The 16,133-nt window shown below is 46.1% G+C and overlaps 1 protein-coding gene across 1 annotated transcript in view; it reads left to right on the top strand.

Annotated features, from left to right (window-relative positions):
* SLC15A1 (solute carrier family 15 member 1) overlaps positions 1-16,133 on the top strand; it is a 92,557-nt gene that overhangs the window by 74,375 nt on the left and 2,049 nt on the right. Inside the window, exons 21-22 of the mRNA XM_073614410.1 lie at positions 11,484-11,627; positions 14,255-14,362. Coding sequence (XP_073470511.1) covers positions 11,484-11,627; positions 14,255-14,362 — 252 coding nt within the window. The remainder of the gene's footprint in view (positions 1-11,483; positions 11,628-14,254; positions 14,363-16,133) is intronic.

Here is a 16,133-nt window from a genome sequence, read left to right as displayed (position 1 = left end):
TCAGGGACAGTCCCTCAAAATCAGGGACAGTTGGGAGCTATGCAGAAACCATTAGCCGTCTCACTCACTCTTCATCCTAGCATATTACAAACAAAGAATGTCCAGTTATTTAACAGCTTTACTTCAACAGAATTTTCAACAAATAACCTTGTCGTCATAAGGAGGCATTTTTTTTTTTGTAATCTTTATTTTTATTTTATATAATAAGAAAAAGAACATACATACATATAATCTATGGTCATTCTTACCACAGAACATTGCATTTTTCCAGTGTAGACCAATATGTTGGTATAAAAACAAGATTTATAACAAATTGTAATACGTAGGGGTAAGGGCGGGAGGGGAAAGGGGGGAGAGGGATTAAATCATCTCCGAACTTTATTACATTGCTAAACAGTCATATTGAGTCCTAAGAGGGGGCCCCGCCGTATCAGCTTGGCCGGACCTATCCCCCTCAGCCCTCCATTTTAGTACAGGAGGGAGGGGCCTCTTTTTTATTCAGTGCCCTAGGATGCCCACCGGGCGGATTCCCCGGAAGGGGGGCCATAGGCCTCCAACTAACCTTCGCCTAAGGGGAGCGCCCCCTGGGCATCCACTGGGTCAGTGCGGACATAGAGGTGCCTACGTTGCCAGGCAGAGCCCCTGACCAATACGTCTAAACAAGTAACAACTCTATTATTTAATAAAGGAGATACAAAACTTGTCTGTAGTCGCTAGCGACGCATAACGTCTCATATGAGCCTTCAGCTATATACCTTGTGAACCATGCATTAGGAAAGAAAGAAAAGGCCAACACCCTGTGCAATCAATGGGGCGTTGAAACATTCCACTCAGGTACGCACGTCACCACCAACAGGCCTCCTTAGCTTCAAGGAGGGCTCCGCTAACTCCAACAGCGCGACATCCAGGCTAGAGGATACCGGATTAGTGTCGATGATGAATCTCCGCCACTGAGCCCAAACACCATCAAAGCGCTCACTCCTATCTTTGCACCTCGCCACCCACTCCTCCGCCTCTCTGATATCATCCACCTTCTGTAGCCATTCTTTTAAGGTAGGGACCTGTGGGCGCTTCCAATAGAGAGGTACAAGCCTTTTAGCGGCATTTAGTAGATGAGGAAGGGCGCTTTTTTTGTAATGGCTTAGAGGAAGGGTGGGGAGGTGCAAGAGGAAATGCTCGGGGGAGAACGGGATCTCAATCTGCAGGGCATTTTTAATGGTAGTCTGTACTTCCATCCAGAAAGACCTAATCATTGGGCATTCCCACCATACATGAAGAAGGGTGCCTTTCTGACTGCAACCTCGCCAGCATCGGTCCGAAACCGAGGGGTAGATACGTGCTATGACAGCCGGTACTCGGTACCAGCGAGTTAGAAGCTTGTAGTTAGTTTCCTGCGTTCTAGACTCTATGGAGCTAGAGTGTGCTAGTTTATACATGTGTAGACGTTGTTCTGGCGTGAACTCCACCCCTAGGTCTCGTTCCCATTCCCTTATGAAAGCTGGCTTACCAGCGGTGGGAACCGAGCCCAGTAGCCTGTATAGCTCAGAAATCAAATGAGGAGTTGGCTCTTCTTCTGTGAAAAGGCTTTCTAGTGTGGTGATGGTGTCTAGCCCTCTCATTGGGGTCCCTTCTGTTGCAATAAAGTGTTGGAGTTGCTGGTGCCTCCACCAGTCCATAGGGAATCTGCCGTGGCTATTCCGCAAGGCGTCTAGGGGTATCAGTTTGCCCTTATCCACAAATTTACCATAACTATAATTGCCGTCTGACACCCACGTACCGAAAAAGGTTTTCTGCTCCCCAGGAGGGAACCACTTATATCCTCCCAAAGGTGCCAATGGGGAGCCCGGGGGCACCAAAGCACACAGGGCGTTTGTGCGGTCCCAGACCCGTAGGACATGAATGGTTAGCGGTGAGGTCGTCTGTGAGAGTCCTCTGTGTTCACGGGGCAGCCAGGGTGCGTATGACAGGTCCCGGCCTGCTAAGCTCTTCTCCAAGGAGACCCACATTTTTGAGCCCCCGTGATGACGCCAGTTAAGGATATGTTGGATCGCAATGGCTCTATAGTATCGTCGTACATCCGGGAGGCCCAAGCCACCCATTTCTTTAGCCTTCTGTATTAAAGACACCGCCAGTCTTGGTTTTTTACCATGCCAAATAAAATTAATCATTAGGCTTTGAAGCTGAACAAAGAAGCTCCTGGGGAGGGTGACTGGCAGCATCTGTAAATAAAAGAGCACCCTAGGAAGGATGTTCATCTTGAGTATGCTGAGTTTGCCTAGCCATGTGAAGGAGGTCTTGGTCCAGTTCTGTAAGTCTCTACGCACCATGCTCAAGAGGGTGGGAAAATTAGCCGAGTAGATAGTGTCAAATCGATTTGTAAGTTGGATACCCAGGTACTTAATAGACGTTTTAGCCCAGCTAAATGGGAAAGCTTGTTGCAAGTCAGTAGCCATTTTTATAGGGATGGTGATGGGCAGAATTTCGGATTTCGAAAAGTTTATTTTAAGGTTTGACACATGACCGAAAATTTTTAGTTCCCTCATAAGGTTTGGCAGTGACACTAAGGGCTGGGTCAAATGAAAGAGCACGTCGTCGGCATAGGCCGATAGTTTGTGTTCCGTAGACCCTACTGTTACCCCTCTAATATCAGTGTTTGCCCTTATTGTTCGAAGCAGAGGCTCCAAAGCCAGAGCGAACAGTAGGGGGGAGAGGGGACACCCCTGCCTCGTGCCATTCCGTATGGGGAATCCCAAGGATAGATGGCCGTTCACTTTGACCTTCGCACTGGGGGTCGAGTAAAGCGCCATGATCCATCTCAGCATATGAGGGCCCAGTCCCCAAGCCTCCAGAACTGCCTTAAGGTATGACCAATCGATCCTGTCAAAAGCCTTTTCGGCATCAGTGGACAGAATAAGGTAGGGGGTGGAATTCTTATGGGAACATGCCCATTGTATGAGCTGTATGGCCCGGATGGAATTGTCCCCAGCTTCTCTACCTGAAATAAATCCCGTTTGATCGGGGTGAATAAAGGAGGGCAGGACGTGTTTAAGTCGATTTGCCATGATCTTAGCAAAAATTTTTATATCGACGTTAAGTAGCGATATTGGTCGATAGCTTTGTGGGAGAGTGGGGTCCTTGCCCTCTTTCGGCAGCACTGTGATGTGGGCCAGTAGAGCCTCAGGGGGAATCTGGTGGTTTGTGGCCAAAGAGTTAAAATACCTGCACATATGATTTTGTAGCAGGGGGAGAAACTTTGCATAATACGCTTTGGAGTATCCATCCGGGCCAGGGCTCTTCCCATTAGGTAGGGCCTTCACTGTTGAAATAATCTCCTGAGGGGAAATGGGAGAATCAAGGTCTAGCTGCTGCTCTGGTGTCGGGGGGGGAGTCCAGCTGCGGCGAGGTATTCGCCAATCGCTTTTAGTTTTGCTGACCGTCCTGTGTGTGAGATATCCTTATCTAGGTGATATAATTCTGCATAATAATCTCTAAAGATTGAGGCAATCCCAGAGGAGTGTAATGTGGCTGTACCGTCAGGGGACCGGAGCGAGTGTATGTGGACTGTCATTCTTCTCTTCCGAAGCGCTCTAGCCAGCATTCTGCCGCATTTGTTTCCCTGTTCGTAGTATTTATGTGAAAGGTGGCGTAGTTGTCTGCGCACGCGACGGTCGAGGAGGCGAGAAAACAGCTCCCTCAGTTCAGTCAGCCGTTCGCGGGCGTTAGCATCCCCCTGACGTTTGTGTTTAAGTTCCTCTTCCTGCAAGGCTGTCAGCACCCTCTTGAAGTCTATCTGTCTTTCCCTTTTGAATTTGGAACCCAGGGAGATCAGCTCACCCCTGAGTACCGCCTTATGGCTTTCCCATACCACTCCGTCTGCCATTTCCTCGGACACATTCTCCGCAAAATAGTGTGTGATGGTCTCAGAGACCTTAGCTACCACTGAGGCGTCGTCTAGGAGGTTTTCGTTGAGCCTCCAGGACCAGGCCCTCCGTGTTTCGTCTGGGACCCGCAACACGGCCCACACTGGAGCATGGTCTGAAATAGTGATGTTGCCTATTTCAGCTGACTGCAGCAATTCAAGGGTGTCATGGTCCACACACATAAGGTCTATGCGTGTATAAACGTCATGTACCCCCGAGTAGTAGCTGTAGTCCCTCTCAGATGCATGAAGAGCTCTCCACGTGTCTATAAGAAGGCTATTCTGCAGTGACTTGCGAAAATGCTTGAGGAAGGCTTGGGAGTGAGTGGGGCGGCCATGGGATGTGTCAACGAGCGGGTCCGGGCTCACGTTAAAATCCCCTCCAAGAATTAGGTGACCCTCCCTGAATTCGTTCAATTTATCTAGCACAGAATCAATAAAGGAGAGTTGTTGGGCATTGGGTGCGTAGAGAGTCGCAAATGTAAATTTTTTGTTGGCCAAGACCCCCTTCACGAAGACGTATCTGCCCTGTGAGTCGACCTGAGTCTCTGAAAGTTGGAATGGGCATGACTTATGGAATGCGATGGCTGTACCTCGTGATTTGGCTACCGGGGAGTTGCTAAAAAACCATTGGGTGTATAGGTGTGTGGGTATCTTTGGAAGGGACTGTTCCCTGAAGTGAGTCTCCTGCAGGAAAACCACCTGGGCCCCCAGTCTCTTAAGTTCCAGCCATAGCCTGTTGCGCTTATGTGGAGAGCAGAGCCCCCTGACATTGTAGGACAGTACCTTTAGCGACGGCGCACCTGACATGGATGATAGCTGATCGTTCACCCCTCCTCTGGTTCCCCCATGCATGGCTCAGTCGGCCAAAAGGCAACCTGCAGATCAAAGCAGTAAATGGTTAGCTTTAGAAAATGATCTAGAACACAAAATAATATCAAGGGGGAAGTGGGGAGGAGGGGAGGGAGAGGCTAGGGAAAGGTGGGAGGTGGGAGGAAGGGGGGCTTGGAGAGGGTTAGGTGGGGAAGTGGAAGGGATCGGGAGGGAAAAGGTGGGATGGGGATAGGGGTAGGGAAAAAAAAAAAAAAAAACAACAATAATCTACAGAGCTCGCCCGGGAGGGGGGTATCAACCCAAAAACCGCCCGGGTGAAAACTCGGAGTCCCACAAGGGACTGTCACCTAGTAAGGTGAGGCCTAGGTGGGGTACGTGGGAGACCACCAAGGAGACGATTAGCCCATCCTTCCGTCCAGTCCATTCCGACACATAAACAGGGTGGGGGAAAAAAAAAAAAAAATATATATATATATATATATATATATAAAAATATAAAAACATGTGCAAAACTGAAAAGGGGGGGGGGGTAAACAGTACATCTCAACAAAGGGAGAAAGGAGATTGTGGAACCCGGACTCCCCAAAAGTGCAAAAACAAAAAAGAAGAGGGGAGGACAAGGCGGCCGGGCCAGGAGCTGGACCACGGACCCCCCAGTCCATCATGATGCCTAATGGTTCTTGTAGTAGAAAGGTAGTGCAAAGGGCCTACTGTGAGATGCCTCGCAGGAGGAGGTAGAATGTAACAGCAACGCGTCCGTTAGGCCCAGAGCCCTGACTGAAATGTCAATGATGGAGAGGGGACTCCGTCCAAAAAATTAGGAAAAGCGATAAGGGTGGCGGTGGCTCGTTTAGTCACTGGTTGTGGAAGTGCCCGGACGTGGGCCCTCCGTTTGCCTGTTGTGGCCCCGGGACCGCCTGTTTCCTGCCGCCCGGATCCAAGGTTGAGGTAGCTGGGGTATTGGGATGTCCGGGGTAGTGCGCCAATCCGGGAAATCTACAGGGTTAAGCTCCAAGGTATGTAGGAAGCGGGGGAGGTCATCCTTTGTGCGTAGTATAGCCCAACGGCCATTTTTTGAAGCCTGGAGGCTGAATGGGAAGCCCCAGCGGTATGTGAGGCCTGCCGCCTGGATTTCCGTTAGAAGTGGGCGAAGGGCCCGTCGCTGCATTAGGGTACGCCGTGAGAGGTCCTGGTAAAAGGACAGTTGAGCTCCATCGAAGTCAAAGACTGGTCTGTTGCGCATCTTTTGCATTATGCGATCCTTCAATGTAAATTTGTGTAGCTTACAGATCACATCTCTGGGGTTGTCAGGGTCCTCTGATGGGGGCCGAAGTGCCCTGTGAGCTCTGTCTATCTCAATCGGCACCGACGGAGGCAAACTCAGGATTTCGCGGAACACTCCCTGTAAGGTGGGGACAATGTCCTTAGGTGCAGTGGCTTCTGGGAGGCCTCGTATGCGAATATTCGCTCGCCTGCTGCGGTTCTCCATGTCGTCTAACTGGCACAAAAGAGCCTCAATTTGATGACTGTGTGTGACGGTCTGCTCTCTGAGCTGGGAGATGGCGGGTATAGAATCATCGAGTTTCTGCTCCAAAGTCTCTACCCTGTGACCCAGCTCAGTGGTATCAGATTGCAGTTGTTCAATATCTTGCCTGAAGGCCCTCTCAATCCTGCTTGTAAAGCGCTCTAGGTCTTCTTTAGTGGGGAGAGACCATAAATGCTGCCTGATGTCTCTGTCCTCAGTCAAAGCTGCCAAGTGTGTGTCCCTGTCCTGTGATGATGTGGAGCGAGGGGATGCAGGGGGGATGGAGTCGCTTACCAGCCTGGGAGAAGAGATAGGAGATAGAGCTGGAGGCGCTGGCTGAATCTCCTGTTGCTGCAGCGTGGCCGTTCGTTCCGGCGCCATCTTGGATTTCCCCCTCTGCTGACGGGGGGTGTCCAGAAGAAAGGAATCCAGCGATCCCTGACCGTTTGGGTGGGCTTTTTTCGGCTGGGAAGAAGCCCGCCGCCGCTGTGACATACCCTGTGCGGAAATCGGGGGGTAATCACCCCTGTAGCTGCTAATTATGCTGCGGACTGGACGGAGCTCGGGCTCAGCACGTCCTCACTCCTCCATAGCCAGGCCACGCCCCATAAGGAGGCATTTTAACAAAGTTTTAGGCAAGTCTCAATAGAATAAACATCTTCCATAGTTTCTAGTGCTCGAATGTTCACAATGACACAGTTACTTATTTAACCAACTCCCACCTGGCCATTGCATAAAAACGAGCAAATGGTGGCATCTTGGATTCGGCAGGATGAACTCCTGCTCCTGCCACTTGTGCACGGCTTGTGATTTCTGCTGGACACAGTGGATCACAGATCAGGGGGTACAGGGCTGATGAAATTGGCCCTGTACCATGTGATTTCTGTGACCAATTGTATATATATAGATATATCTATAGATAGATATATCTATATCTATCTATAGATATAGATATATAGATATATATATATATCACATACAGTAAATATTTTATTCTATCTTTTCATGTGACAACACTAAAGAAATTACACTTTGCTACAATGTAAAGTAGTGAGTGTACAGCTTGTATAACAGTGTAAATTTGCTGTCCCCCTCAAAATAACTCAACACAGTTAGCCAGGGCCGCCATCAGGGGGGTACAGCCAATACACTTGTAAGGGGTCCAGTCGGAGGGGCCCAGGGCCAGCTCACACCCCCTACAGCAGCATAATGACATTAAACTTTTAGCAGCCAGCTGCTGACCCGCATGCACCTGCCACAAAGAAGCACTACCTGCATGCTGCAGCCCTGTACACAGGCAGGACACTGATTCCCCCCCCCCGCAGGTTATACGCAATCCGTGCTCCTGCACTTGCTCTGCTTCCCTGCTGAGGCGGAGCCTGCTGCTAGGTTAGTAATGTGATTGGGCGAGACTCGAGGAGGGGGTGTGGCCAGCCTCGTCAGTGGTGGGACCCAGCCCTCTCAGGTGCATGATGCAGATATGGTAAGTCACTAAGTCGTTGTGCTGCTGTCGATTGGTGTGTGGAGTGGACTGTGTTTGATCTCCCCAGATGGCACATCATACACCTGGCCCTGATAAACTGATATGATGGAGTTACATTGTGAAAATGGATGAGGATGTTTTTGGGTGAAGATGAGAGCTACATTGTGGAGACCCTCTTCACAAAAAATCCGCAGCTAAAAGCACAATTCTATCCGTCCGTGTGAAAGGGGCCTTAGAATCATCCATCCCTCTCCATGATCCCCATCCCCACCCAGAATCATCCTCATCCCTGTCCACAATGTATCCCCATCCTCACTTAGAATCATCCATCCCTTTCCATGATCCCCATCCCCACCCAGAATCATCCTCATCCCTGTCCACAATGTATCACCATCCTCATCCCTGTCCACAATGTATCCCCATCCCCACCCAGAATCATCCATCCCTCTCCATCATCCTCATCCCCACCCAGAATCATCCATCACTGTCCACAATGTATCCCCATCCCCACCCAGAATCATACATCCCTCTCCATCATCCTCATCCCCACTCAGAATCATCTCATCCATGTCCACAATGTATCCTCATCCTCACCAAGAATCATTCATCCCTCTCCATCATCCTCATCCCCACCCAGAATCATCCTCATCCCTGTCCACATTGTATCCCTATCCCCACCTAGAATCATCCATCCTTCTCCATCATCCTCATCCCCACCCAGAATCATCCATCCCTCTCCATCATCCTCATCCCTGTCCACAATGTATTCCCACCCAGAATCATCCATCCCTCTCCATCATCCTCATCCCCACCCAGAACCATTCTCATCCCTGTCCACAATGTATCCCCATCCTCACTTAGAATTATCCATCCCTCTCCATGATCCCCATCCCCACCCAGAATCATCCTCATCCCTGTCCACAATGTATCCCCATCCTCACTTAGAATCATCCATCCCTCTCCATGATCCCCATCCCCACCCAGAATCATCCTCATCCCTGTCCACAATGTATCCCCATCCCCACCTAGAATCATCCATCCCTCTCCTCAATGTAACACCATCATCCTCATCCCCCCCCAGAATCATCCATCCCTGGCCACAATGTATCCCCATGCCCACCCAGAATCATCCATCCCTCTCCATCATCCTCATCCCCACCCAGAATCATCCATCCCTTTCCACTATCCTCATCCCCACCCAGAATCATCCTCATCCCTCTCCACAAAGTATCCCCATCCCCACCCAGAATCATCCATCCCTCTCCATCATCCTCACCCCCACCCAGAATCATCCTCAGAGGGATGTGGATGATTCTGGGTGGGGATGAGAGTTACATTGTGGAGAGGGATGCAGATGATGATTCGGTGGGATGGCCAGTGGGTGGATTTGGTGGGAGGGCCAGTGGGCGGGCCCTGAGAAATGTTGGTGGTCTAAACTGCTGGCAACAAAAGTGAGTACACCCCTTAGTGAAAATGTCCAAATTGGGCCCAAAGTGTCAATATTTTGTGTGGCCACCATTATTTTCCAGCACTACCTTAACCCTCTTGAGCGTTGATTTCACCAGAGCTTCACAGGTTGCTACTGGAGTCCTCTTCCACTCCTCCATGATGACATTACTGAGCTGGTGGATGTTAGAGACCTTGCGCTTCTCCACCTTCTGTTTGAGGATGCCCCACAGATGCTCAATAGGGTTTAGGTCTGGGGACATGCTTGGCCAGTCCATCACCTTTACCCTCAGCTTCTTTAATAAGGCAGTGTTCGTCTTGGAGGAGTGTTTGGGGTCGTTCTCATGTTGGAATACTGCCCTGCGGCCCAGTCTCTGAATGGAGGGGATCATGCTCTGCTTCAGTATGTCACAGTACATGTTGGCATACATGGTTCCCTCAATGAACTGTAGCTCCCCAGTGCTGGCTCATGCAGCCCCAGACCATGACACTCCCACCACCATGCTTGACTGTAGGCACACTTGTCTTTGTACTCCTCACCTGGTTGCCGCCACACACGCTTGACACAATCTGAACCAAATAAGTTTATCTTGGTCTCATTAGACCATGGTTTCAGTAATCCATGTCCTTAGTCTGCTTGTCTTCAGCAAACTGTTTGCGGGCTTTCTTGTGCATCATTAGAAGAGGCTTCCTTCTGGGACGACAGCCATGCAGACCAATTTGATGCAGTGTGCGGCGTATAGTCTGAGCACTGACAGGCTGACCCCCCACCCCTTTAACCTCTGCAGCAATGCTGGCAGTACTCATACGTCTATTTCCCAAAGACAACCTCTGGATATGACGCTGAGCACGTGCACTCCAATTCTTTGATCGACCATGGCGAGGCCTGTTCTGAGTGGAACCTGTCCTGTTAAACAGCTGTATGGTTTTGGCCACTGTGCTGCAGCTCAGTTTCAGGGTCTTGGCAATCTTCTTATAGCCTAGGCCATCTTTATGTAGAGCAACAATTCTTTTTTTCAGATCCTCAGAGAGTTCTTTGCAATGAGGTGCCATGTTGAACTTCCAGTGACCAGTATGAGGGAGTGAGAGGGATAACACCCAATTTAACACACCTACTCCCCATTCACACCTGAGATCTTGTAACACTAACGAGTCACATGACACAGGGGGGAGAGAAAATTTCTAATTGGGCACAATTTTGACATTTTCACTTATGCCGCGTACACACGACCGTTTTCCCCGTCAGAATAAGCTCTGGCGGTTTTTCAGACGGAGTTCCGCTGTAACCGACTTGCCTACACACAATCACACTAAAGTCCATTCGTTTAGAACGCGATGATGTACAACGGGACTAGAAAAAAGAAGTTCAATAGCCAGTAGCCAATAGCTGCCCTTGCGTCGTTTTTGGGCCGTTGGAATAGCATACAGACGAACGGTTTTCCCGATAGGAATTGAGTCCGTCAGAAAGATTTGAAACATGTTCTATTTCTAGGTCCGTCAGAATTTTAGAAAGTAAAAGTCAGATGAAGCCCACACACGATCGGAATGTCTGACAGAATGATTCCGTCTGACTTTTTCTGCTGGAAGGTCCGGTCGTGTGTACGCGGCATTAGGGGTGTACTCACTTTTGTTGCCAGCTTTTTAGACATTAATAGTTAGAGTTATTTTGAGGGGACAGCAAATTTACACTGTTATACAAGCTGTACACTCACTACTTTACATTGTAGCAAACTGTCATTTCGTCAATGTTGTCACTGAAAAGATATAATAAAATATTTACAAAAATGTGAGGGGTGTACTCACTTTTGTGAAATACTGTACATATACAAAGGTTAGTTTCCATTTGTATTATTTGCTTTTTATTTAACATGGTCTATAACAATGAGTGAGTATACCCAAATGTATTTTGCCAAGTATTTCATTGTCCAATTAAGTATTTATTACAAATCTATAAGGTATTAAAAAGATGTTCTTTTATGGAAAGTGGCAAAAGAAACCAATTGCTTATTTTTAATTTTGGAGAAATGTGAAAGAAGTAGGCATGACACATAGGCATCAGGTTTGCTTAATTTAAATATGAGCAAATATTTGCAAACGAAAAGGAAGCCATCAATTGGTTGCATGGGTGGTTGCCACCCATGCAACCAATTGATGGTTTCCTTTTTATTTGCAATTCTTTGCTTGGGGCAATGTACAGAAGCAATCTCCGAGCACATTTAGGTGTTACAGTATAAGGTAATATCTGTTTTATTTTTTTCTCATTTTTCTCTACCTAGTGCACGGAATCCATGACCCTAAAGTACATTGAAGATATTCAACCCAACACAATTCACATGGCCCTTCAGATTCCACAGTACTTCCTCATTACTATTGGAGAGGTTGTCTTCTCGGTTACTGGGCTGGAGTTTTCATACTCTCAGGTGGGCAGTAATAACCTATAAAAAATTCTACACACCCATGTTAAAATGTCAGGTTTCTGTGATGTAAAAAAATGAGACAAAGATAAATAATTTCAGAACTTTTTCCACCTTTAATGTGACCTATAAACTGTACAACTCAGTTGAGCAACAAAATGAAATCTTTTTTTTGGGGGGGGGGAGTAAAAATAAAAAACTAAAAAAACGAAAATAATTTGGTTGTATAAGTGTGCACACCCTCTTATAACTGGGGATGTAGGATTGTTCAGAATTAAGCAATCACATTCAAATTCATGGTAAATAGGAGTCATCACACACCTTCCATCATTTAAAGTGCGTCTGATTAACCCCAAATAAAGTTCAGCTGTTCTAGTAAGTCTTTCCTGACATTAGTCGCATTGTACAGCAAAAGCCATGGCCCACAAAGAGCTTCCAAAGCATCAGAGGGATCTCATTGTTAAAAGGTATCAGTCAGGAGAAGGGTACAAAAGAATTTCCAAGGCATTAGATATACCATGGAACACAGTTTTTTTTTTTAGAAAATATGGCACAACAGTGACATTACCAAAAACTGAACGTGCAGATGGGCACTAATCAGGCTGCATTGAGGCTGCAGATGGGTACTAATCAGGCTGCATTGATGGGCACTGACCATTATTTTGCTTCAAAGTGGTTTATTTAAAAAAAAAAAACGTTTTTTTTCCAGAAACTTCCCTCTTAAATTGAAGGTGCATGTTATACGCCAATAGATAACACGTATTAATTTAAGGGTGTGCACACTCATGCAACCATATTATTTTAGTTTTTTATTTTTACTTCTCTCCACCTAAAAGATGTCAGTTTGTTGTTCAACTGAGTTGTACAGTTTATAGGTCACAATAAAGGTGGAAAAAGTTCTGAAATGATTTATCTTTGTCTCATTTTTTACATCACAGAAATCTGACATTTTAAACAGGGGTGTGTAGACTTTTATATCCACTGTATATGATTATTATTATTATTATTAGGTGGTGCCCATGAACAAAAGCATAAGGACAGCAATATTTATCTTAAGAAAAATAGCTGTAGGAGTGTATTGTTGAAATTAAAGTGCATTTTGAAAGCAACAGATACATCTTTGGGGCGTGGTGTACCTTTTTGATATAACAAATACATATGCCTAAAAAAGAGTCTCCAAAACAAAAGGTCAGTTTACAGTCGTTCAGACTTTTGAAGGGTCAGACTGTGGCCAGAGGGAGTAGAAACTGCCCCAGCATTAGTAGGAGTAGACAGTGCCTCAGGCTTGGTGGTTAGTGGGAGTAAAAAGATTACATAGCGCCTTTGGTCAGTAGGAGGAGGAATAGTGCCCCATCATTGGTATCAGTGGCAGTAATAAAGTCCCATCGCTGGTGTTAGTGGAAGGAGAAGTACCCCACTTTTGATATCAGTGGAAGGAATAGTACACCAGTGTTGGTGTCCGTGGAAGGAACAGTACCCTAGTGTTGGTGTCAGTGGGAGGAATAGCGTGCCACTGTTGGTGTCAGTGAAAGGAATGGTTCCTTGTATCAATGAGAGGAATAGTGCCTCATATTAGTGGGACCCATGTGGCTCCCCTGTACACTTTGATAAGAGGGGCGGCATATAGAGGAACCGATCCCCGCCATTTTCCGTCTGCAGCTACTGAAAGCTCGCTTCTCCTCCTCTCCCTCATGCATACATTTAGTGGCTGCAGGATGAAAATGGAGGGAAGGGGCCATTAAATATTTACTGGTCCCTTCCTATTCTGAACGGACAGAGTCAGTGATCGGTACTAATCACTGACTCTGTCCATTCATAACTGAAATTGTGTTTACTATACTTAAGTTTGTGAAAGAATGGCAAGCTCAGTACAGAGCTGTTCTTGTCCATTCTTTCTATGCAGCTGAGGTTGCAGAGATGGAGATTGAGGGCTGTGTCCTCAATCTTCTTTCTCTGTCCCAAAGATGGAACATCAGAAGTCTGTTTAGACCCCTGATATTTCACCAAAGCTCCCCAATGGGGCTCCTAACATAAATTGTAAAAAATAATTTAAAAAAAATAATAAAAAAGGCAAAAAATTATGAAAAAATCAAATAACAAAATTAAAAAACTACCGACACCAGTGGAATTACTACCAGGGTTCCAAAGGTCACACGCGCGACTGGACCCGGTGTTCCGCCCCAAGACGACAGGGGACCACTGCAGAACATGTGAAAGGGTCCCGTTAGGGAGTAAAGTGCCCGAGGATAAGCAGGAAGGCCCCTGGGCCCAGGAAGATGGGCCCCAGTTGGAGGTCAAGGGGGCCCTTCATGTTTTTTTTTTGCACCGGGGCCTTTAAGATCCTAGTTATGCCTCTGTCTTAGACTAAATGCAGATACCTGCACTTGGATTCAGTTTCATTTACTGAAGTTGGCCTTCCTTTTTTGCTGCAGTTTCTAAACGTAAACTATGACAAAACATACCAGTGAGGGGCCACTCTACAAATTTTTGTCCTACAAGCAACTATAACACAGCACTTTGTTTTATCCACTGAATTAAAATAGAACTATCTCCAACCAACAAAACTGGCAGGTTAACTGGGGCTTTCAGGGTGCCATGGAAATGTTTCTTATCATTTTCTCTTGTCCGGGCAGGCTCCATCCAACATGAAATCTGTGCTTCAGGCAGGATGGCTATTAACAGTGGCTGTTGGTAATATTATTGTCCTTATTGTGGCTGGAGCTGCAGGTCTCGGTGAACAAGTAAGAAATCCATTTGCATTTATTATCTTTTCTATTTAACCAGAGAATGTACTGGATAATTATTATTCTATCGTTTTTTCCTACTGTAGATTTTAGTTCAGATAGGGAAGACACTTTAAAAAGCAGGAATTTTTTTTTACATCCACAAACAATAATCAGAGCTATAGCTGTAGAAAGGCAACTCATGGAAAATCAAAGAGCTTCCTATTTTTCTTTATCTATTCCTCCATGTAGACAGCTATTGATGTTTATGATACAGCTCAGTCACCAGACTCCCATGCAAGTTCCAACATCTGTAGTGCCATTAGCATGGACACAGTGAGATGATACATTTATGTTGGCCACTCTAACATCAACATGAATGTAAATTTGGAGTCTTAACCTGGTGTCCTTTTAACAAGAAATATTTCCAGAAGGCTGCTCAAGCAGGAAAACCATACTTGAAATCAGGGTTTCAGGCCCTACTATGATAGAAGGATATTGCTAGGAATCTCTAAAGCTTCAGCTGTAAATATATATAATTTTGACCCCTGATTATCTCTTCTCAAGGGAGAGTTAAATGTCAGTTTCATTGAAATGGTAGAGTTTTGCATCCACAAAAGGTATCGAAGTCCAAGAACAAAAAATGTAATATATCGCAGCTTACATTGGATGTGGTGGCTGCATTCATTTTCCATTTTTTTATTATTTTTTTTCCTTTATTTTCACCTAGTGATCCTGCCAGTAGCACACTTCCTGCTTATGGTGGTCATTATACTCATTCATGGTACTGTGACTATAGAAAAGCACCTTAGGAGAGGAAGTGTGTTATGAACAGAAACACAGAAGAGCGATGGCAGAAAAAGGAACAAGTGGTCCATCGAGTCTGCCCCGTTTTTTTTTTTTATATATTTATACATTTGTTTTAACTTTTTATCTATAGTATGAGTATTGATCTATGTTTGAGTCTGCTTACTGTTGACTCACTACCTCTGCTGGGATTCTATTCTAAGCATCAACTGTTCTTTTAGTAAAACAATACTTTCTAAGATTAGTTTTGAGCTTTCTTCCTGCCAATTTGAGCTCATGTACCCGTGTTTTTGATCTTACCTTCATATTGAAAATTGTGCCCTCCTGAAATGTATTCACCTCCTTGATGTATTTAAAGGTTTCAATCATGTCTCCCCTTTCTCTTCTTTCCTTCAGACTACAGAAAGCATTCCCCCCTTCTCATCTCTGTAAAATTAGCGGGGGGGGGGGGTGTTCTGTAGCTAAATGAGAGAAAGAACAATACTAACTGATAACAGTGCAACAGAGAGCACTTGGAGGAGAGGAGAAGAAAAATGCAGAGACGCTAAGGAGATAGCTCTCTGGACGATGAAGGCACGTAAGCTGACCACGCTATTGGAGATCAGCAGCCATAATAAACGTGGTCAGTTTAAAGAGGGGTAGGCAGGAACAGGCAGGATCAGCCAGGTATTGTATAACATAGAAAGGGACAGTTGACATGGCAAAAGCACTGTGCTATATCTCTGGAGCATGTGTTTTTTGTTGGTTTTTTTCAGGGTTACAACCACTTTAACAGATCAAAATGAAGCAGATTTATTAAATGTATATTGTCATGAACATGCATAAGTTCATTGTTGGGTTTTACATGCATTATAACGTAAAAAAGCCATGTAATATGCAGCCTAAAAATGTTCCTTCTGGGTCTTTAAAAATAAAAAAACGCAGGTCGCAATGTAGTATAAAACAGTGATATGTACAGTGCCTTGGAAAAGTATTCATACCT

Source organism: Aquarana catesbeiana, linkage group LG02 (genome assembly GCF_042186555.1).
Source record: "Aquarana catesbeiana isolate 2022-GZ linkage group LG02, ASM4218655v1, whole genome shotgun sequence".
Taxonomy (NCBI): Eukaryota; Metazoa; Chordata; class Amphibia; order Anura; family Ranidae; genus Aquarana; species Aquarana catesbeiana.
This window is presented reverse-complemented; position numbering and strand designations above follow the sequence as displayed.